Below are 24258 nucleotides of genomic sequence, written 5' to 3' on the forward strand. Positions count from 1 at the left end.
AACAGAGTAAGAAGGAACAAAAATTTAATGTGATTTTTTTACTAAACATGTAATCTGGGAAACCACACATTTACAAATAGTATTCTATCTTTTTAGTTTAGCTGTGTAGCTGTATGTTCTCTGCTAAAAAAATGTGTCAAAGAACACAATAGAAAATGTAAATAATTATTGTATTAAAATATGTCGTGCACTAATATGTTCTTAAATTTAAAAAAAAATTACAATAAATATATAATACTATAAATCTTTTTCTTAAATTAAAAAAATCAACTACATAGAACTATGTTGTGACAATCACCTACGATTTTTAAAATAATTTTATTACGTTAGTCTGTGTGTTTTATTTTACTTTATTTTGTTTTAATTTATTTTATCTTATTTTGTCGGAGAAGTGTTGCTTTCTCCCCTAGGCAGATTTTCTATCGAACAAGCTATGTCATTGAATGTATTTAATTTAATTTAATTTAATTTAGTTTAATTTAATTTTCAGAGAAGTGTCGCTTTCTTCCCTAGCAGATTGTCTCGCCAGCTAACTAGTTTATGTGTTTTGAAAGTGTTTCTCTTCCAACACAGACATGTCATCCCTGACAGACTTACAGTCTCCTGTGTGTTAATGAACCCCAGACTGGCAAGGGCCTGCCCTGAGACACACGCTCAGTGTTGAAATTTGCATTAACTTTTGCAGAAAGTTGAAAAAGGAGCTTTCCCCAATGTCACTGGTAAGATGATTTATCTCTATAATTAAATATTCGTTGCCTAAAATATACTTTTGTCTCTAAAAAAAAAAATGATTGAAAATTTTAAAAAGGAAGAGGCAAACGAAAAAGTCATGTGGAAAAGAATATAAATATGTTATATTCTCAAAAATCTCAGTCACTTTTATTTCAATTTGGTATCTTTTTTTCCAGAAGAAAAAGTCGTTAGTTACGATCTGACTTACCTGAGTGTTAGAATCTCGAAACTTCGAGCCAGCCAGGAAGGTAATCGGCTTCAGTTGACAGACAGGTGTGTGTGGTTACCTGTGTCTACTCACCTTATGAAGGTGACTGCTTCACGCATCACGATACACGCAGGGCCCCGAGGCAAGAGTAGAACCAGTCCCTGCTCCCTTCTCTCCACCTCACTCGCTCGCTCATTATCAAGCTACTTTTAAAGACCCACTGGCGATCCAAACCCGGGTTGAAATCAATAGAGGAAAGATAGATTAGATAACAGCTCGATAAGAGAAAATCATCTCCGTTCCGTTATGCTTCAAAAGATTTTGTATGCACAGAGGCTACATCGGTGACCTCAGAACACGAAATGTGAGCAAATAGAAAACTTGTAATGAGGTGTCTACATGTTCTGACCCGTCAGTCTTGATCTGTTATATTTCCATGAACTAGTAAGAATGATTAGAGGACTTTAATAAACTATACAATGAGCTACACCACATCGATGGGATACAATTCTGTCACATTAAACTCCTTGGATACCTCGAAGTAGTCATCACACCCTGTCTGCTGTTAGTTTCGAGATTCTATAGTCGACGCCCTTTTTATGGGTTGAGGGGGGAGTTATTTCTTGAAAAAAAAAAATAAAAAAAAAAATGAAAGAGTCGATTTAAAATTATGCTAATAAAGCAGCACAGATTACATTTCTATTTATATGTGAATGGGTCCATTCAGTCGTCTTAAGCTTGTCAGAGATCGTGAGAGATACGACACAAGTCGTGTCATGGTGTTTTAATAATAATAAAAAAGTGCACATGCTTAAAGTTCATGGTCTGAATGCTAATCAAGGAATCAATGCTATTACTGTAGAAATAGCGCAAGAACTGAAAAAGTGAAAGTCACAGATACGAAGCGATGACAAGGACTGAAACTAGCGGCCTTAAACTCCAGAACATTTTTTTTTTTTTGAACAAGAATGTTTTAAGGGAACGTTTACTGGCTGTCACTTAACGGGATGAGTTCCAACAATTTGATATTTAATTGGCGAAAATGAATTCCTTCTGATTCTAGGAACAGAAAGAAGGCAAGTATTTGCACAAGTAGGGAGCTAATTGCAAGAATTTACATGCTTAACAAAAGAAGTTGTCCTGTTACCTCTCGGAGAGTTATGTCTGGACCAATCTGTTTTACGAGGACAATGTAAATGTCCTCACTCTCGATACCTTACTATTATCACCCTCGACAGAGGCAGGTACTCATTCTATCGTTGTGCTTTTCACTCCTGGTCCCAAGAATCTACGACGGCATGACATGCGCAGATCACGTGACATCTTTGCGCGCCGTGACTCCCAGGTTTGGCTCTGTGATTTGTCCTGATGCTCTTTCGCAATCTCACTTTGTTGGGTTGGAGTGAGAAAATAAGCAGGTATACGTGTATATATGTGTATAAACCAATGCTATGATTTAGTCTTAGTTACTGACACGGCGTAAAACTCAACCAACCAACCATGTCTTTTAACCTCTAAATAATAATATTAAAAAATGCTCACACTTCTACGAAACATAAAACACAGACGACATGACTTGCAAAGAAGGTGTGCCATCGAGAGAGTGTCATAAATATAGTCCACGCGCTCACGCTGCCATGTTGGATGCGAAAACAGAGTTTTTTCGTATGTAAGCTTAAGCGTGCATGTACCTTCTAAACAGTAAAGCATGTAAAATAGAAGTTTTCCATCCACAAAACAATTTCTAGTTACATACTTTCACTACTGGAAAGGCAGTTTACTTACCGTAAATTTCGGATTAAAAGTTGCGAGTGTTTTTGCCCACCTTTAAACCCTGAGGCTTGAACCGTGATGCGGCTTGTTTACGGATTTTTCAGAATTTTTCACATTCCGGTTCATATTTTTATGAGCTCCATGTTAAAATGTTAATTGTTAATGTTGTCACAGTGTTAACTGTTCAGATTTTTAAATCAAAGCCGTGTTGCTTGCTGGGGCGGCATATCCGGTCGTTTGATGTGACGGGGGAAGGGACGGGGGCCCTGGTGGCGTGGGAAGGTCGGAAGGTTCCCTCTCCCCTTGAGTTAGACCGGCACCTTTGTATTAAAGTCCGGGATCGGACCAGCAGTCAGATGGAAGAACTTTGGTACTGGAAGGCGTTGGTGGACCAGAGAGGCTGTGTGCTTTGTTTCTTTTCTCTGGCATTTTCTGCGGGTGGCAGAGCTGGTATATCACGAGCCGAGTGGGTGAGTACAGAGAGCTTCCTGTCGCCATTGTCCAAGCTAGTGACTAGCCGGTGTGCAAGTGTGCGAGGTCTTTGTATAGATGTACGTGGGTTGTATAGATGTACGTGTGTTGAGTCTGTATTATGGGGGATTTTTATTTGTGTTATAATGATATGTGTTTAGCGTTCAGGATTGTATTAGGGGGCTTCCCTTTGTAGACAGGGTTTTGTTTCTGTCATACCATACGACGTTGTTGAGATAATGTTACCAGAGACGCATGAGAGACCGGCTTTGTGATTATGTATGTGTATGGCCAAAGAATGTGTCTTTCACGTGGATGGCTTTGTACAGGTTCCGAGGAACGCGCTGAACAGGGAGACGGCAGGTGTAGGCAAAGGCATCCTTCTCAAAGCTCAGAAGGGTACGCTTGGACTACCGACCAGCGGCCAAATTCCAAGACACCAGAACTGTGTGAATCGTCAGGCCACAGGACAGTAAGCGACAGTGTGACGTGGTTACTGGACGTGGTGACGTCAGCTTTGCATCACCTCTGGCAGAAGTCAGGGAGGCGGATAAACTGTTGTTACAGTGAACACTGGACGTCGCGCGGGACCTTTAGTTTGTTCAGGGGGTGTACTTGACTGTTTGCGTATTTTTTCCGCCGGAAGGGGGGGGGATCTCTCCTTCGGTCGGGTTACTTTGTAGTTTTGATTTCATGCCTGTTTCGTTTTCTTTTTTTTTTTCTTTTTTCTTTCCCGTCCTTTTAAGTTGGCGAGTCTTAGTTTGGGTACCGCCAATAAACTTGCGTGTTGTATTGTCCCCTCGTCTATGCGTTTTGTGTCCACTGAGAAGTGAGTGGCTTTGTTGCTCGCTTCGGGCACGTGGAAGTTTGTGTGTGTGGTTGTGAGTGTGTCTGTGAGAGTGCGAGTCTTGCGGCGCCGAATGCGATACGTGACAGACAGCATGTATCTAAAACCTGAATTAAAAGTTGTTTCTCCTCGCTTTAATTTCATTTCACTTGAGTCCAAACAGCAACTAAACTGATGAAGCAGTCCAGAACGGCGAAGATGCCCGGATTGCTGCACATGAAACGAATCTTTTGGGAGATTCAATCCAAGAGATGCCACGAACCGAGAAGGCATAACCTTTCAGAAAAGAGTTCAGCTTGCGCGAGTTTCTGTTCATGATCACAGACCAGATCGAGTTGTAAGCACACCAGCGACTACTATGCATATCCGTCTCCACTTCATAGAATGTCTTTAAACCTACAGGTCATTGCTTTTCAAAACTACATAACAATTATCATGTGAAAATCATCCCTGTCAAAACCCATTTACCAGATTTCCGATGTGTTTCTTCCTAAGCCTTTGAAGTCTTGTGGAGAAGAAGCCTGGATTTGCTCTCCTTTTTATCGCGGATGTGCTTCAGAGACTCAAAAAAAAAAAATCCTGTCCTCCTGCGATGTGGAGATAGTCTTGGTTCTGTGGCTCCGTCACGGTTAGGTCAATTGAAAAATAACGTTCAAAGGACACATCACTGGGGTCGTCTTGGAGCCGCCGGCTTGCGGGAACAGAAGCGGTCCTCTTAGGCGGGTATGCAGATTATGATCTTTGAACTGTACTCCAGAAAAAAACCCTTTATCAGTTTGATCAGTTTCGGCAGGCTTTGCAGGGTACTTGCCAACATAATTTGCTCGCACGCTGGTGTCATAATTGTCAGAGGCATTAACTTTGTCCTCTTACACTCTCACACCCATTGATATTGCATTTTGGGAGATAGAGCATGTGAGTTCACCAACTTTATAAAAACAGCCACAACATGCTGTCATGGACACGGTTAGGCCACTTCATTTGTACTTGAAGTCGGCCGTGATCAGGTTTGAAGCCATCTCAAATTTCAAAGTAAAAAAATAAAGGCGGCGCAAAGCGAAATAAAAGCTTTTAGCAGACGCTCCTCGACTATGTTGACTGACATTTAATGTATGGTTGGTTTTTATTTTTTTAGTAATGCTGATATACATACATATTTTGATGAAGAGGGATATTAAAGTATATAGAGCAATTTATATTGGAAATTTAGAATCCAACATAGACTAATGACAAGCTGTTATATCTCACAGATGAATAATTGTCCTTTTTCCGATGACTTTGGCATACATGATGTGAGCCTGTGCGAGGTGAACGAATGGTGTGGAATGGCGACGGTTAGCGGCCCGGTCGTCCTCGTCGTACATGATGAATGTTCATTTTCAAGAAATATGCTGGTCTGCTGGCTGTTAGTGGGTTTTTTTCCGCAAGTTTCAGCAACTGAAGGTTATGTCGTGGCAAGCTGATCCGGTCCTTCAGACAGATTATGGATAGCGTGCGAGAGAGAAATGTGAATCCTCAACCCTCCGACTTTAGTGTCTTGGTGACAAATACTCTACCGCTTCGTTACTGAACTGCTTGAAATTATAGACGTGCAAGGGAAGTAAAAAAAGTATTTATTTGCTGTTAAAATAGTTTTTCGTAAATATGCCTATTTGTTCTTCTCTAATTAAGAGATCATGGAATTAAATAATACTACATGTGTCACAAAAATCTAAAAGTTAATACACTGTCACCTGTACATAAATCAGGTTTCGGAGGAATGTGTCAAACTTGTCTACAAGGCTTATGCAGTGTCACCGTTGTCGGAAGTCAGGTAACTGAACCAGTTTCTATCTTGCAAGTGTCAGTCATCGTGTAGTCAAAAGAGATGGAAGACGACAACATCGCATCACCTTCGTCGTTCAACAGTGTACGATCTCATCATACTTATATGTGAGTGTAAATTGTTATTGTACATCTTTCAGACTTTAATAATGATAAGAGATATTTATAATTGGGACAGACGTTTATGCCATTGACAAAGCCGACAATTAACACCTGTGTGTGTGTGTGTTTATGGAAGATAATGTAGATTTTGTGTGTGTGTGTGTGTTGATTTCCCCAATTAGTCTGACATTTACTTTCTGTTGGTTTCCCTCAACACTGTGCAGCTAACTGATGTATTGGCTGTGACCTACCCCACACCCACCCCAGTCTCTGTAGAGTGCTCAAGATTATGGCGGATGCTGCCCACCCAGCCAATGGCCTGTTCTCTCTCATACCCTCTGGGGTCAGGTGTAGACTTGTTCAGGGCAGAACTTCCCAGGTCCTGAAGCGATAGTATACCTGAACTCCACCATAGCTCGTGTCGGGACCAATACTGATTTGTCCTTTTGTAGTCTGTGAGGTAGTGTCTGTGTCTGTGATACGAAGGTAATGTGGAAGAGAGAACAAGCGATGAATAATGTATTGTCATGTGTAATGGTTTCTGATTTCTGTTTCATATTTTCACCATGTAGTCTCGGGTTCATGGTAAATGCAAAACTGGCGAATATTATTCGAAACCCTTTACTCCTCCCATACACCGAGAGCAATATTTCAGTTCTCTATCGGAAACTTGACAGTCATTAATGTTTCACTTTCTAACTCTTCTCTGTAAACTATTGGCTGTCAAGAACACCTCCCCTTCCTTTCCCCCTTACACTCACACACCCTGTCACACCTGGCATCACAAGAGCAATTCGTTATAACGACTTTTACATTTGAATTTTCATTTGTTATATTGAAACATTTACTATATGCAGAATCATTTTACAGCGAGCTCCTTGACAATCTGACAGGAATTTGAAACCCCATCGTCATATTGAGATTTTACCGACATTACAATTTTAGTGTTACCTCTATGTAACAACAATAATGTACTATTTTAAATTTCTCACAATTAGTTGCTTCTTCTTGAGGAAGCAGTTATCATAGCTTCATTTGGGTTACTTGTCAAATTCTGTTTGTTGCGGGGAGTCTTGTTGGTGCGTTTTGGAGATGTTCTGGTATTTTAGACACCATCATCAGCGTACGACGACGAGCATATCTTATCAAATGTGAAAACACCGAAACTTTCAGTTAAATCAAAGAGTTTTCTAGATTTTATGAAACAATCAACAATTCTAGAGTTTATGCACAGGTAACTTTTTGAATGCTTTTTGTTAGCTCCTACTTCAGTAAATGTTTGTTTATAGAGTGCATACCATCAACAAAGGCGTGTTCAAAGAGTTGGATTGCTTATATCTTTTTTTTTTTTCTTGGTTTAACCTGAAACTACATCAACGGATAAATAAATGTTTCAGGAGATACACATGATCATACTGGCCTCTGTTGTTGTTTACATGTTTTGTGTGTTTCAATGCGTCAATTGCGTCATTGCCGACGAAACAAAAAAATGGCGCATGGATTTTGCGTCACGTGTGACGACAATTACGAAGTTTCAAACATTCGTAATGCACTAAGACTTTTCACGTGACAAAGTTCTGCAATGTAAACAAACAAAGTGTTTGTAAACATGTTCCTGCCAAAAGTAAATGCGATCTAAATTCATACTTACGGTCGTCATGGTACTTTGTCGTGAAATCGAGGAAACTTTGATCACTGAGATAATCACTTCTGTCTAGCAGACGACGGAAATTGTGTAAAAATGGTTGCCCGAACGCTCAGTTTATTAAATATTTGGTAAGAATCTCAAAACACAAACAGCATTATACACATTTTTCCTGGAACTGAAAGACTTTATCCAATGGACACGACGGTAAGATTTCACTGACTGTGATGTGTCGACTTTTGACAGGCACAAGACCCACATGAGCAGTTATTTTTTTAACTACATTTCTGGACACTTTATGCCACGTACTTTCAACAACTATAAAAAAGACAAGAGTTAACATTAATTTTACGACATGTTTTGGGGCTCGAACTTTTGACACCAGCCCATATTTTAATTACAGATCATTCACGTTAAAGAATGCTACGTCTTATTCAGAGAGTGGCGCCTACGTGTCAGAGCACCCTGTCTTTTATCACAAAATTTTCTACCCTTTAAGTAGACGACAGTTGTCAGCTGTCTGTTTTTACTGGATGGTAGTTAGGTAGGCGGGTAGGTTATTCAATCTAGGGAGGGTGAATAGTGTTTTGTGTGCAAAAGTGTTTTCTTAAACTCTAACATTTACTTACTTCTTCTGCGTGTCCGCACGTGTTTGTGTGTTTGTGTGTTTGTGTGTACGCGGGAATTCTTCCAAAGCAGCTGTCATCTATTACACATTAAATCCCAGAAATAGATACTGTACTTTAACCAGGCATTCTACCTCTAAACATTCCTAACAAATCCCACTCAGTCAAAAAAGCTTTTATCCCGCTCTCGTTCAATCAGAGACGGCGTTAGATGTGATGTGTAACGCCCCCTAGCGGCGGTCTTGCTGTGGGTGCTCAATACTTGCCGCCTGCCACCCGGTATACCATTACCTACAGTCATGGCTCACTTCACTCGGCGAATCGAGGAGGATCTTTGAACCGCTTTCTCACCCAGTGTTTGTTTACAAAGTTGACACTCTGATAGCTGCAGGATGTTTGTAGGGCTTCACTCAAGTTGCCATGGCCTTGCCACCCCTACCCGACTCCACGCTTCGTATCGTCATGAACAACTGGCCGGGGATCTGAAAGTCTTACAATCGAATAACTATTCTATAACTCTCCCTTCACCAATGGTGGTTGTGTGCTTGTCAGTGCGTGTGTGTTTTAGCAACGGATGCAAGTTCTCTCTCTCGCTCTCTCTCTCTCTCTCTCACATACACATAAACATAAACATAAACATAAACATACGCATACACATACACATACAAAGAGACAGATGGGATATATTAATAAGCGGAGTGAACAGGTGGACAGTATTATCATATGGACAATACAGTATCTAGCGGAAGACAGCCATTTTTTTGTTGAAAATAAAACAATTCCTACAGTCAAGCATTTGAATATTTTTTAATACAAAATATGCAAAATTTGTATAAGCTTTTTCAAAACTAATTTCCTCGTATTCTTGCGGCGGTGATGTTGCTGTTGTTGTTGTTGTTGTTGTTGTTGTTGGTAGTGGTGGTGGTGGTGGTGGTGGTGGTGGTGGTGGTGGTGGTGGTGGTGTCGGTGGTGGTGGTGTTGCTGGTGGTGGTGGTGGTGGTGGTGGTGGTGTGTGGTGGTGGTGGTGGTGGTGGTGGTGGTGTGTGTGTTCGCACGAGTTTTGCATGTGTTATCTCCCTAAGCTAATTCAGATATACTGCTTTGTCGTTTTGCTTACTTGAGCGTTTTGAGACAGCTAGAAAATAAAATATGAAAATGATTTGTAAAAATTGCAATGCTTAAAAGTCGTAATGATCTACCACAATCTTGAATATCTTGTCTTAGAAAATGACAGGCCTACTAAATTAATCTTGTTACAGAGACTTGACAAAGTTACACACAGCCGGTCTTTTTCCTTTGAAAAGACAACAACTTAGTAATAAACAATTTACACTTCTCTGTCAAATAAAAACAAGATTTTCAATTCAGTTTTTTAAAAACTTTTTTCTTAGCTACAAGCATCAGCAATAGTAAACTGTCGTCGAAAAGAGGGTGTGCAATTTAAACCCAGTCATGTTTTGTCCGTGAACAACAAGCTGCGCGCAGGCGCCGGGTCGACATGGTTGCTTGGTCCGCCTAAGGCACGTCACGCTTGACACACCCCTGGAGACAACAGTTTTCTTTGTTACTGTGCTACACAAGAACATGGTCTAACAATAAATAAAGGTAACCGAGAGTTTCGTAATTAGATTGTAATTTACCTAAGTCTTTTCTCTATCTTCTCTTTCACACACACACATACGCGCGCACGAATACACAGATCGTCTTCAACTTACGAACGGACTACGCATCCCGATAAAGCCTTTGTAAGCTGAAAGTATTGTGAACTAGTAAACACTTATTTGTTTATACTTTCAAATACTTTTACTGTAGCAAGTCTTCCGAAAATCATAGTTTTACTTAGCTTCAGAGCTCGTCTACAGTTGGCAAATCATCTAATTAGAGCCTACGATATGATCTCATATAATTTATTGAACATCAGATGAAAATTCAAAATACACAAATAGGTGCTTATGTTTATGTGTGCGTGTGTGTGAGAGAAAGAGAGAGTGTGCGTGTGTATATGTGTATATGTATGCGTGGGAGTGTTTGGATGTCTGTGCGTGCGTACTTTTTTGCAATTTTTGAAAAAAAAACCCGCCATGACCCTGCAGAGTAAAATAAGAAAAAAAGGTTACAGGTAGTTCTGTAACTTGTGTAACCGGCTGTTGTTAGGACACAGCCTATATGCTCTACGCCCTCTACAGACTCAGTTACCCACTCCACACTTGGGTCAAGTAGAGAACAACTATGAAGCGCCATACGGGTATCGAACCTCCAAGCTTATGCGTCTCTGAGTTCGAACACCGCTGTTGTAACCAGCATTTATACACTCGTCCTGAAGACATAAAGTCTTTTCGTTTTGATAATATCTGGCCCTCATATCTACATCTGTGTGTCTTACTACCTCTGTCATTGTCTGCTCTTTCAAGTGCATGTCGGGTGTGCTCAGGTACACCCGCTCGAAGTCTCGGTCATGGGTACAATTCTCGCGTCCTTGCGAACTAAGCGTCTGTTTTGCGATAAACATTCAATGGCCTTCTCAGTGAAGGGGTGTGTCATGAAAACAAGGGTATTATCAAAATTCCATCTTACCGTCTACACAGGTGCTCTCCAGGCAAGGGCAGTAGTCAACTCCGCAATCTGCGATAACAAGACATCATCAAATTCATTATCAAAGTCTTCATCTTTAATAAAACGATAGGGATGGTGTATCATCACCATCACACCCAGCGCATGAATAATCATCATCATTTATTACTACCACTGACGTAGAGCCTAGTTGTACACTAAAATCTTCATGACTGAGAGAAAGACATCGATTACTCAGATGCTGAGTATCACTCACCATCAGTAACTCTTGGCCGAATACGACACTGAACGCCGGCAAAACAGCATTGAGTAGATTCTTCGCAGCCTTCACAAGGGTTGGGGGTAGTGGGACTGGTGGTAGTAGGGCTGGTGGTGGTAGTTGCTGTCGTAGTACTTGTAGTATAATCATCGTCGTATTCTTTGGACTCTTCAGACTCCTTGGATACTTCTTTGGAAGTATCTTTCTCGTGCTTACACTTGCCTAGGTGTGAATAAAAATATCGACACTTGACACTAAACGACCTCTAGTTAAAAGCTAATATTTTTTTCCTTTGAGGATGAGTCTTCTCTCACTATCAAAAAGCCCCAAGAAAATATGAAAATTCACGCTTAACAGTTTATTTATTTTTAATTTTCTATATCGGTAATTTGCAATTTTTTTTATTTATTACTTGTAATTTCTGATAGTCGTAAGGCAAGAAATTATTATAAGAATGCTCTCTTCAACAGAACCACTAATGTCTTCTATTAATACAAAAAGTAGGAACAATAAACAAACAAAATATCACCTACGTTTTGGTTTTGCAAACCCGGGCGTGTTGAGTACCACCGCCATCAGAAGAACTGCGAACAACAGTTTCGTCCCTTTCTGTATGGCCTGAAACATGTTATTCAATACCAGTCAGTATTTGGGAAGGAAACGGTTTCAAAATAGCACAAAGTCATCACCGAACCATATTCATGCCCTAGCTTAAACTGGAGTTATGCAATCAAAATCTTTGCAACTCTGCATCGCATTTCCCTCTGATGGTGGGAAGGTGCAACGGGTGATGGTAGCAGAGGTCGATTCTTTTCTAACCCATAGAGGGTGACGAGCTAAATAAAATAAAGCAAATAAATAGTCAAAAATATTGGTCTAAATCTGTGACAATTATTTTTGTTTGTTTCAAGAGGCTAAACAACGGACGAAGACTAAATGCGAATGTGAGGCCTCGATTGTTATTCGTTCTAAGAATGAAAGACACAAATGTGAAGAAATGACAGTTACTGAAACAGTCAGTTGGTGAGAATCCTGTGTATTGTTGTTTTATGGTATTACATCCTGTGTATTGTTGTTTTATGGTATTACATCCTGTGTATTGTTGTTTTATGGTATTACATCCTGTGTATTGTTGTTTTATGGTATTACATATTGTGTATTGTTGTTTCATGAAATTACATCTTGTGTATTGTTGTTTCATGGTATTGCATGTCGTGTTCATCGGTCCAGTATCGGTCTCAACTTGTTTATCGCTACACCAACAAGCCATTGCCTTCAAGATAAAGGTCTTCAGCAGGACACACATGTTTTCATGTTCCCATTTAAAACCCAAAGCTGAATGACATGCGACACGTTTGTGAAGGCCATTCTTCACAGCTCACACTTTGCCTTTTTAATTGTTGCCGAATTTATTATTCTGAACCCGTGTAAAAACACATCTCCGTCACTTTCATTGCAGAACTGTTTTAAGAATGCAGGATAAGTGATGATGGTCGTTTTCTGTATAACTGCCTCAATACCAAGATTGTTGATTTAGTTCTTTAGCGTATCTATATCTAGATATCGTGATTTTTGGCATTTTCAATACATTGATTTAAATATATAGTTATTTCGGGAATAATATTGTGTGTCACAATCTGTCTTTATGCTGACAGGTAGACATTGTTATTTCCGCCCTTCGAAGAATTATACACTCAGTGTGACCCGTGAGGTCAGTGGATTACAAATCTTGCTCCTGTCACGTGGTCGCTGTATCTGAACGGTTCCTGTGTTTACTACAAACTAAAAATACCGTCAACAGTTTTCAAAAGCTTGACGCACAATAATTAGTTTACACGCCAAGTCTTACCTTTTATAATTTTCTCGGAAATAAGCAAAGCCATTTTTTAAAAATTCTTGAATATTTCAGAAATGTTTTTTTATCTAAAATTTCCAGTGCATAAATAGTCGATTGTTTGATATTTAGACAGAAGAAAATTGGGCTAAATATTCATATAAAAATATTGAGGAGACAACCCCTTATAGACACATTTACCATAATGACATCACTAAAAACTGAAACATGATAATAAAAATGTAAAATATAGAAATATAAAATGTCTTTATATATATATTATTTCAAAATGATACAACAAGTATAACAAATAGTTGTAAACAATAAATCAGTAATTAAATTTTGAAAACAATTCAATACGTTAGCAATCAAATAAATATTGGTAAAATGTATAACAAGTAAAATCAATGTTAGTATGCAATCTGGTCAGTACAATAATGGTTGTTCCAAAACCAAAATATACAATAAGCGCATTTTTTGAAGTTTGCATGTCTTAAAACTGGAACGCCCTTCCTATTAAAATGTCAGAAACTTTACAGTAAGCCAGAACATAAAGCAGGTTAGAAGTTTTACATACCATGATTTAGAGAAGAGACTGAGATTCCAAATTCTTTCCCAAACCAGCTTCCTTCTCGATGTCCGTGTGGACTGAGTTGGGACGCTGCACCTTAATATACCCGTTAATAGCCACTCCCTTCTGTCCTTCCCACCCCTCCCACATCACACCCCTCCCATCCACCTATCCCTGTCTTCATGCAAACACGTCAAACGTCGGACACTGGACGAGGGAGACTGAATGAAAGCAGGTGGTACTCTTCAGCCCTCAGTCTTCTGTGACGCAAGTAATGTTTGTGACATTTGTATTTTGAGTTTTGTCGTCTGCTCTTGGGATACGCACCTTAAGTATATATGTATAAGACAATGCGTAATACAACTACACTGCCGCCATTGTCTTGTTATTGTTGTTGTTGTTATTATTATTATTATTATTATTATTATTATTATTATTATTATTATTATTATTATTATTAATATTATTATTATGATGATGATCATCATCATCATCATCATCATCATCATTCAACCCACATATAATATCTCGCAAACATTTAAATGTTGGAATTTGAGTGTGTGCTTTGAGCCCTGAGGACTCTGTATGTTTGTATATCTTAGGCCGGTGCGCTCAATGCCATCTTTCAAGACTTGACAAATTTGAACTTGACAAACCCAAATCAGAATGCTTTATGAATCTCAAACTCTTACCAAAAGAGTGTTGCCCTGGCAAACTTTGGGCCTGACAAACTCAGACCTAACAAACTGCTAAGAAGACCAGGACTGCCGACATTTCTGTGATCAAAGAATCCATCTAATATTGCTAGACAACTCCACGAACTTGTCACGTTCAAACATATTAGCATCCATGTGAGCAAATTAGCATTTCTTTGATTTCTCTACACATTTGCACCGCTTGTGTCGTTATAAATTTTTTAATGTATTTATTTATGCAAATATCAGTGAACCACCACTGGATATCGCACAGAAAATAGCTTCTTCTTCCTTGCCTAGTTGTAGTTTTTCTGTCCAACTGTCTTTATTTACTTTTTTCTTTATTTATTTTAACGCTTTTTTAAGTTTTCGTTGGTTTCAGACCATTAGTATTCTCTTTGTGATGCATTTGCTTCCCCAATGCCCAGGTACTTTATGAGTGCCTTTCAGGTTAATGGCGACACAGACGAATGCAAATAAGATCTCAAGCGCCACAGGTGGACTTATCGTAAAATCTCGTTTATTTTCTAGTTTAAATTGCTGTTTATCTTTGAAGTTAAGAGGGACGTTACCTCATTAAAAGTTTGAAATCATCTTAAGTGCTCTGAAAATGAATTACCCAGGTGAGTTTTCGTTACCACGTGGTTGCCTGCCAGGACACAATGTGTGAGTACTTTTTGTAGTAATCCTCCTCCCTAGAGTTGTGAGAATGCGGGATGGGATGAGTGCCGTAGTTATGATATTGTTGGGGTTTTTTTTATGTGAGAAACTGTGACGAACGAGGCGGGAGCAGGATGGGCCTAACTCGCCCGAGGGGAAAGGGGTTACTTCAGCTGGCTCGCTCCACCCGACTGTCGCCCTCACACCCAGTCACCCGCCTGTTCACACGTCCGCACGCGTACCGACTAACAATCACACTCACCTGCGTGTGCAAACACAACCGACAAGACAGTTGTACAACAAACAAATTATAATTACAAGAAAGATTAAGGCTGAATCATACGAGACGCAGTAAACCCGTTGAAGCTGTTAACTCTTTCGGGTACCTGGGAACTATTTTGATTGCCAGATCAAATGGAATTTAAATATCCAACACACTGTTAAACGTGGCCAACAAACAATGTACCTTCTGCGTAAGCTCAATAGTTTTTTAGTTAGGGCAAGGCTTCTCATGCCGGGTGTCTCTCTCTTGCTGGGTGACTCAGCTGGTTCACCCCTTTTTCTTGTACTTTTGTCTTTTCTTCCTTACCTGGCCCTCTCATCTACATTCTTTTTCTAATCAAACAACTCCCTGTCATACTACAGTTTTATACTTACTATCTTCTGTCTACACTGGTCTTTCTCCTGTCTTCTTGTTTCCCATCATACCTGTATTTTGAGTTCATTTTTTTTTCTATGTCCTCCTTTATGCCCCCTGCGTTTGCCGTGCAGGGCGACCCATGTCGGGGGAGGATGGGATCCTGGAGGTTGAGGTTCCTGATGGGTTGCGGCTCATCATACAATCACATCTCTTTGGCCCGGGCTTCTTATGGACGGGAGGTTGGAGTGGCCCACACCAGTTAAGTTTCTATATTTTGTCTGGTCAAAACCATGCAGCTAATAAAACTGCGAAACCAACCTCAGCAAACCGCTTAAAGGAAGTATGATAATGGGGGTTTCGTTGAACTCCATGTGAACTTGCTGTTCCAATTCCTCAAAAGAAATCTTCTCCCATTCATGACTAATACACCGCTTGACAAGCTGTCTTTCTAAATCAGGGTGATAAAAGCTGTTTTCGGTCAAGTATAATAAAGAGCTCCTATGGCGAGCAGAGGTTTTACAAACATCCCGGGGGTTATTGTAACACTTGAAAAGACAGGATTCTAAACTCATGTAAATGTAGATCACTTTAATCCCGTTTTTCTTTGTGTTTTGTGGGCATGTCGCTGCTCGACACAGATCATTACACACAGGCTTCTGACTCGTGAGATTCACAGATAAGAAGTCAAACCTCCCGACAGACAACTTCCATTTTATTATGTCACAACAAGAATTTAGCAATAGAATGGTTTGATAAAGAATGTAAGAGCAAGTGTGCTAGAGTAAGGCACTAAGATTCTTTAAGAAATCGAGGTGAACTGAAGACCATGTAGCCTATTGGGATAGAAAGAGGTCCTGTAAGACCCTGCCTAAGACTAAGGACTACAAAGCTAAAATCTGAGAAAAAGATTGATAAAAGCCAGAGAGAAGCACAAATAGTTTGCAAATATTTTGCAAAATGATTTTGCAAAAATTAAGAAAGTGACAAAGAAAAGAGCAAACATACAGATTTCCAATGTGTAGGATTCAACCTTTTCGCACAGTATTCCAGTTAATTTTACAGGATGCTGATTGGGAATTAAAAGATTAAGTATCAGTAGCATAATGTTCACAGTATTGCATGAAAGCTTTCCATTGCTTGTACGATGATGTACGATTTCTTAGTGTCGAGAGTCCACACCCAACTCGTAGTGAATGGAGGAAACGAAAGCGGCCCAGGTCAGACTTTAAAGCTGACCCCTTGGGTAGATGGCACCACATATACCTGCCACATCTCTCACACCTTTCTCGAAGCCAGTAGAAACTATACACGCCTTAGACAGTGCAAACACGCCGTCAGTTGTTTGAAATCATATAAAAAAAATAGTTCCGTATTGTAATGAAAACACTGATCATTATGGTATTGTAGTACGATATAAATAACCAATAATAATTTTAATCTAAGAATAGGGATCGAGACACTTGTACAAAACTCATTAGATTGATTAGAGGTATTATTTTGTTTGGGAGCGGGTAGCGCGAGGAGTAGCACTGGGCGAGAGGCGCTGTACGCAGCACGTGGGCTGACGAGCAACTGTACTGAGCCAATCGGGGGCTGGGATACAACGTAGCTCTCTGATTGGTCGCTTTTTTAGCAACCAGCCAATCGTGTGTTGTTTACAATTGTGAGTAGGCATGTAACGTCTCCAGCAAGAGACGATGGTTGTCATTTCAGAGTAAGTACATGCACTGTTTACTGTACTTCATCAGCTCTGACGTCGATGTGGTGTTGTTAGCGGTGGTTGCCTGCGTCATCGATGTGAATGAATTGCTAGCAGTGTTGATAATATTGTAAACAAAGCTCAATATTATTTATAAAATTCTCAGAAACGTATCTCAGGTATCGTCGATTACTAGTCATCAGAAGAACATAATTCGTCAAACATAAAATATTTAGAGAACTTGAGAGATTTGTTTATGATGGAAGAATTTTCATCTAATAAATATCTTTATTACTATTTTACTAGTATCACACAGAGAGTGTCAGTTTTTTATGGACACCACGCCAACAATGGTACCAGAGATAGAAAGGTGGTAGCATTTATGAAAAGAAACAAGCAGGGGAAGATTGGAAGAAATAAAAAGAAGATAAAAAAAGCACAAAAAAAAGAGGACAAGTGAGGACATAGTTTCACCTGAATCAGCTTCCTGCAGCACCAGTGTAAAAGAGGCTGATGCTGCTAATGAGGATGAAGATGACGGTAAACCTGACAAGGACAATGATAATGATGATTACGACGATGACGGTGGCTGGACTGATGTTTTCCAACAACAGGACAGGAATATTACCAATACCAACCATTGTTTTGGAAAGACCAATATGGAGTGTCAAGTAGGGTGTGAAGTTTCCTTGATATAGTTCCCTGATAAATACTTGGAATGTACTGAAAGCACTATGCAATATCAGTAATTTGAAAGTATGCACCATGAGTATGTTGTCTGTTTTACCTACCAACATTAAAGAATTTTTGTTGTGTTTGTGTTGTTTAGCGGTTGTGCACGATTGTGTTAAGCGAAGAAATCCGAGGTCAAAGGGCAGTGTCAACGTCCGTCACACGTAGGATCACGTCTTGAGGTCACGTTCACTGATGCTGGCTACTTCCAGCCTCGATTTTGATTTTGCAAACAATACACTCACACCAATGATCATACAATGATTTAAAAAAAATAAAACAAAGGCAAGTACGTGTCTGCAATTTATTTTAATACGACCAACGTGTATTTCGTGGTTGAGAACAAGAAAACACAATTTTCAAGAAAAATGTTCAGTTGCTGACCCTGTGAGAATTTCCATCTTTTGAGAATGTAGACAGCTGGATGCTGGAGCTGTGTCCAGAACATGTACAAGACTCAAATAGATTTCCTTTGATGTCAGCTTCTTCTTCTCAGCCTCCTTTTCTTGTGAGCTTACGTTGGTGTATGATATAAGTAGTTGTTACAGTAGTAGACTTTAAAAGTCCGTTGTTATTTTAAAAGTGATAAAGAAGAAAGGGTCCGAAGTCCGGTGAGTTCCACAATATGGTGGTCACTTTGATTAGTGATAGTAGTCATCGCGGTCGTAGTGGTATCTCGGCATTCTGCATGTTCCTGAAAAAATAGTTGACTAACATGTACATGCAATACTATAAAACATTTACAGGCTTATTCAGTCACGGGGCACACTTCTCACTAGAAAAAAGTAATAGAAATGAGTTATGGAAAAGGGAATGGGGCTTAAAGTGAATTTTTGGCATGAAGTGTTTACGAATTTCTATATATTTAGAGCATACAAGGAGAAAATGCTCAGTTTCAGCTGTATCAGCACCAATGGGGGAGCTCAAACATCCTGGGTGAGTAAAGCACTCGCTGATGACAATTAAGTAGTTAAACCCATTCTAAATTTTATGAATCTCTCATGTCTTTGTGTTTGACCTACAAGATAGATGCTTAAAATAATGTGAATTTTGAATGTATTATATGGGACATGAGTGAACTATTTTTAATGGCATCATGCTGGTGGTGACAGTCTACCAGTCTCTGTTTCGCCATTTGTATAAAAAGTTTCTGGTCTACAGTACCTTGACATTACTCACCATGTAAACCATATTTATAAGAAAAAATATGATAATAAAGTGTAGCCATGTTTCTTGTATTGTTCATGTTGTAATGATAAAATTAATTAGGCTATTTTCTGGAGTCTGGTTTGTGACATTCTTAGCTGATGGAGCTGACATCCTACACACCGCACTGATACCTTAACAGACAAAGGGAATCTACCACATTCCCCATGTCACCAAGTAAAGTGTTCTTGTTACTCCACAGAATATTTTTTACCGCAAAAGTGTGAACTTTCTCAAAGGTATCATTACTAGTACAAAGAGCCGTATAAAAGTATTCAATGAATCTGGGCATCAAAATGTTTTAAAACAACACTCTGGGTGAACTATCACCATGGTAACATAACCTTTGAAGAAAACGTATAGCTCCTCTCTTTGCCTTTTCATCTATTCTTCTAATGCTTGTGTAAAAAAAAGTACCTTGTGGAGAAAACCACAAATATGTAAAGACAAATATGTTTAGCTGAGGATGTTTGCCTTTGTATCAGATAGAGATGTATAAGTGTGTGTGTGTGAGAGAGAGAGAGAAACAGACGTATGCCTTTGTAGCTTGGGAAGGAGTAGATGAACACACTTATGAGGAGATTATACACCTCACACAGTGTTTCATACATGTTGGTAGTGTGTTTACCGCCATACTAGGGTATTAGTGTGATGAAGGTTTCATTGCCATCAGGTATGTGACACTACCTGTACAGTCATGTCATCAGGCTACCTTACAGATGTGAGCTTCACATGTAAAGACAGAGCGACAGCGACAACAACTCGTACCTCTGAAGCAAAATCCGTAGCGACAAGGACACGTATTCCTCCCACAAGCTGCAATAGAGATACATCATCATCATCAATCATCATCATCAATCAATCAATCAATCCATCATCAATCAATCAATCATCTATCATCTATCATCTATCATCATCATCATCATCATCAATCTTCTTCTTCTTCTTCTTCTTCTTCTTCATCATTTGTGCACAGAATATTGTTTGTAAGAGGTATGATTTATTCATATATTATGTTCCCAGTTGTCTATTGACTGTACCGTTGACAACGTTAAGGTATGAGTGAACATCGCTGTCGTTCTTCTGTCCATGATGATGTCTGTGGACATGTCTCGTGTCAAGGGAAAGAGTACATTTACCGAAAATTGTTGGAAATGGCATTTTCTCGAAGCTTTACAAAAGTTAAGAAAACCAACTTTTGTAGCCAAAGCGTCCTTCATCTTGGTATCTAATCAAATTAAGCTTAAAGCTAGCGCTGTCATTAGTCTGTAGCAAATAAATAAGTGTGGCGAAAATATTTACTTGTTTAATTTTTAGTAAAGGTTTCGTATATTACCTAATATCAAACTACGAATGTCTCTAGACGTTACAGCCGATGTAAGAGCTTCGGGCCCTTGGTCACAGGATATAGACGAGTGTGCGAGCAGGATATGGTGATGGTGGGGTGGGACAGTGATATCGAAGGAAAGACAGAAGAAAGATAAGAACTACCGCCATGCACTGTGCCAGACAGTCACTTACGTTCTCCCAGTGATGGACGCCGAGAGCACCTGCCGTGTAGACAGCACTGACGCCTCCAGTCCCTACAGCGGCAGTAGTAGCGCTCGGTAGTGGTTACAGTGGTAGTCGTTGTGGTTGTAGGTGTTGTAGTAGTTGATGGTGTGGTTGAAGGTGTTGTAGTTGTTGATGTTGTGGTTGTATTTGGCGTAGTTGTTGATGGGGTGGTTGTAGGTGGCGTCGTTGTTGATGGTGTGGTTGTAGGTGCCGTAGTTGAAGGTGGCGTGGTTGTTGATGTTGTGGTTGTATTTGGCGTAGTTCCTGGTGGTGTGGTTGTAGGTGGCGTAGTTGATGGCGGTGTAGTTATTGGTGGAGTTGTTGTAGTGTACTCGTCTCTTATTTCAGCTACTGTACTTGTAGGTGGCGTAGTTGTTGGTGGTGTGGTTGTTGGTGGAGTTGTTGTAGTGTACTCTTCTATTATTTCAGTTGTTGCACTTGTAGGTGGCGTAGTTGTTGGTGGTGTGGTCGTTGGTGGAGTTGTTGTAGTGTACTCTTCTATTATTTCAGTTGTTGCACTTGTAGGTGGCGTAGTTGTTGGTGGTGTGGTCGTTGGTGGTGTGGTTGTTGGTGGAGTTGTTGTAGTGTACTCTTCTATTATATCAGTTGTTACACTTGTAGGTGGCGTAGTTGTTGGTGGTGTGGTTGTTGGTGGAGTTGTTGAAGTGTACTCTTCTATTATATCAGTTGTTACACTTGTAGGTGGCGTAGTTGTTGGTGGTGTGGTTGTTGGTGGTGTTGTAGTGTACTCTTCTATTATATCAGTTGTTACACTTGTAGGTGGCGTAGTTGGTGGTGTGGTTGTTGGTGGTGTGGTTGTTGGTGGAGTTGTTGTAGTGTACTCTTCTATTATTTCAGTTGTGCACTTGTAGGTGGCGTAGTTTTGGTGGTGTGGTTGTTTGGTGGAGTTGTTGTAGTGTACTCTTCTATTATATCAGTTGTTACACTTGTAGGTGGCGTAGTTGTTGGTGGTGTGGTTGTTGGTGGAGTTGTTGAAGTGTACTCTTCTATTATATCAGTTGTTACACTTGTAGGTGGCGTAGTTGTTGGTGGTGTGGTTGTTGGTGGTGTTGTAGTGTACTCTTCTATTATATCAGTTGTTACACTTGTAGGTGGCGTAGTTGGTGGTGTGGTTGTTGGTGGTGTGGTTGTTGGTGGAGTTGTTGTAGTGTACTCTTCTATTATTTCAGTTGTTGCACTTGTAGGTGGCGTAGTTGTTGGTGGTGTGGTTGTTGGTGGAGTTGTTGTAGTGTACTCTTCTATTATATCAGTTGTTACACTTGTAGGTGGCGTAGTTGTTGGTGGTGTGGTTGTTGGTGGAGTTGTTGTAGTGTACTCTTCTATTATATCAGTTGTTACACTTGTAGGTGGCGTAGTTGTTGGTGGTGTGGTCGTTGGTGGTGTGGTTGTTGGTGAGTTGTTGAAGTGTACTCTTCTATTATATCATTGTTACACTTGTAGGTGGCGTAGTTGTTGGTGGTGTGGTCGTTGGTGGTGTGGTTGTTGGTGGAGTTGTTGTAGTGTACTCTTCTATTATATCAGTTGTTACACTTGTAGGTGGCGTAGTTGTTGGTGGTGTGTTTGTTGTGGAGTTGTTGAAGTGTACTCTTCTATTATATCAGTTGTTACACTTGTAGGTGGCGTAGTTGTTGGTGGTGTGGTCGTTGGTGGTGTGGTTGTTGGTGGAGTTGTTGTAGTGTATTCTTCTATTATATCAGTTGTTACACTTGTAGGTGGCGTAGTTGTTGGTGGTGTGGTCGTTGGTGGTGTGGTTGTTGGTGGAGTTGTTGAAGTGTACTCTTCTATTATATCAGTTGTTACACTTGTAGGTGGCGTAGTTGTTGGTGGTGTGGTTGTTGGTGGTGTTGAAGTGTACTCTTCTATTATATCAGTTGTTACACTTGTAGGTGGCGTAGTTGTTGGTGGTGTGGTTGTTGGTGGAGTTGTTGTAGTGTACTCTTCTATTATTTCAGTTGTTGTAGTTGTAGGTGCCGTAGATGGTGGTTCTGTAGTTGTAGGTGGCGTAGTTAGTGGTGTGGTTGTAGGTGATGTATATGTTTGCGTTGTACATACTAGTGGTGTGGTTGTCTGTTGTGTTGTTGTTTCTGACCAACATACATATTGTGTGGTTGGTGGTGGTGTGATTGTTTGGTATGTGCATGTTAGTGATGTGGTTGTTGGTGGTGTGGTTGTTGAGTCAACAGAAGCACTTGTGGTTTCCGCTGCACAGTTCAAATCATCGTTTAACTATAAAATTCTACAAGCATACTATCATCGCAATAAATAACATTTATCCTACCACATTGTATCAGCTTGTATTGTCTTTTGCAGACCAAAAGCAAACCATGTTAACCCCTTCACTGCGAGCTTTTCTGGCTGCCAGTCCCAACTCACAGTGAGTACAAACTCGCCTCACTGTGCTACCGTTATACTCACGGTCCTGCCTGAGCACAACTCACCTACTGACGCACTACCTGACGGGAGAAAAAGTACAAACGCTCTTTTTTCTTCACCTCCTCTGTTTGGGGTCTCTGCCCACTCCAGTGTCTATTTTCAATTCCAGACTAAAACTCACATCTCAGTAAAAGTGCTTTTGCAACAAATCGTATTAATCCACTCACTCCTCACTTCTTCATCTTCCTCCATATGTAATGTTCATGGCTGTACTGTGTTTACTGATGTTTATTTCCTGTGTTGACTGTCGGTTAGTTTACAGTTTTACAACGATTATGCTCGCATCTATGTGTGGAAGTGCGCTTTAGAAATTCTATTATTAGTAGTAGTATTTTCGAAATTGTATTTACTAACCCTTTGTATGAAAAATAAAATATTTTTACTGCAATCTTAAATAAATTGTAAATATAAAAACGGGAAAAAACTATAAAAAAAAACAAAACATAAAAATATATACCTTCGGCAGAGTTCGGCATACAGACTGCTGTTATCAACAGAAGTACTGCGACCCTGGAATTCATGATCTTCAGCATTTTCTGAAAAAGATTATTTCAAGAGTAATCCATCTATAATACTAAAATATTATGTAATATCAACCGGCATTACATACTACTGAATAAGGAATGTTTCTTTGTGGTGATTTGAAATGAAAATCTGAGATACTCTGATGTTTAGATTTAGCAAAAATTGAGCATTTGTACTAATTTATTGCTTCTATTACTATCCTCCATAAAGGACTAGTACAGTTATATTGATAGACAATAATAATTAACCATTACTAATAAAACACACCCATCAGAACCTGTGTTCCTAACACAGAGAGAAGCGGTCCGGTGGCGCAACGGTTAGCGCTGTTAGCGCCTGTCACCAATACAGTGAAGGTCGGCTGCCCTGAGTTCATTTCTCGTCTCGGGCACGCTGTTCTTTCTCTGCACGTGGCATCTGTTTACAGGGCTGGCTGCCTGCCGTAATATAGCCTTAGTTGCTGACACGGCGTAAAACACCAAATCCTCCCCCCCTCCTAACACAGAGCTACATAACATGCGGTCGTTGTTTTTCTTCCAGAGGCTACAACCTTCATTTACATATCACGTGATACACAGGATGGAGCAGCTCAACAAATATAAGTCTGATATCACAGATATAAGGTTGAAA

At 39.9% G+C, this 24258-nt stretch overlaps 2 protein-coding genes across 2 annotated transcripts; both read right to left on the minus strand.

Annotated features, from left to right (window-relative positions):
- Positions 1–9240: 9240 nt before the first annotated feature.
- Positions 9241–13554, minus strand: LOC112557255 (integumentary mucin C.1-like). The gene is made up of 5 exons (XM_025226999.1): positions 13470–13554; positions 11592–11676; positions 11056–11280; positions 10803–10850; positions 9241–9770 (listed from the first exon to the last, which is right to left on the minus strand). Exons 1-5 carry the CDS (start codon positions 13470–13472, stop codon positions 9754–9756), a joined length of 378 nt encoding a protein of 125 aa, XP_025082784.1. The 5' UTR covers positions 13473–13554; the 3' UTR covers positions 9241–9753.
- A 7944-nt stretch (positions 13555–21498) lies between these two features.
- On the minus strand, positions 21499–23295 carry LOC112557966 (salivary glue protein Sgs-3-like). Its single transcript, XM_025228140.1, has 3 exons — positions 23271–23295; positions 22256–22871; positions 21499–22084 (listed from the first exon to the last, which is right to left on the minus strand). Exons 1-3 carry the CDS (start codon positions 23293–23295, stop codon positions 21499–21501), a joined length of 1227 nt encoding a protein of 408 aa, XP_025083925.1.
- Positions 23296–24258: the final 963 nt, after the last annotated feature.

The sequence above is a fragment of the Pomacea canaliculata genome, linkage group LG2 (assembly GCF_003073045.1).
Source record: "Pomacea canaliculata isolate SZHN2017 linkage group LG2, ASM307304v1, whole genome shotgun sequence".
Lineage (NCBI taxonomy): Eukaryota > Metazoa > Mollusca > Gastropoda > Architaenioglossa > Ampullariidae > Pomacea > Pomacea canaliculata.

Coding starts and splice junctions, on each gene's coding strand:
- LOC112557966 (XM_025228140.1), bottom strand. CDS start 23,295: ATGGAGGAAGATGAAGAAGTGAGGA. Junction 22,872..23,270: donor GGAAGATGAAGAAGTGAGGA/GTGAGTGGATTA, acceptor TGAACTGTGCAG/CGGAAACCACAAGTGCTTCT. Junction 22,085..22,255: donor ACAACTGATATAATAGAAGA/GTACACTTCAAC, acceptor ATGATATAATAG/AAGAGTACACTTCAACAACT.
- LOC112557255 (XM_025226999.1), bottom strand. Junction 11,281..11,591: donor CGGGTTTGCAAAACCAAAAC/GTAGGTGATATT, acceptor ATTCACACCTAG/GCAAGTGTAAGCACGAGAAA. Junction 10,851..11,055: donor TCGGCCAAGAGTTACTGATG/GTGAGTGATACT, acceptor TTGTTATCGCAG/ATTGCGGAGTTGACTACTGC.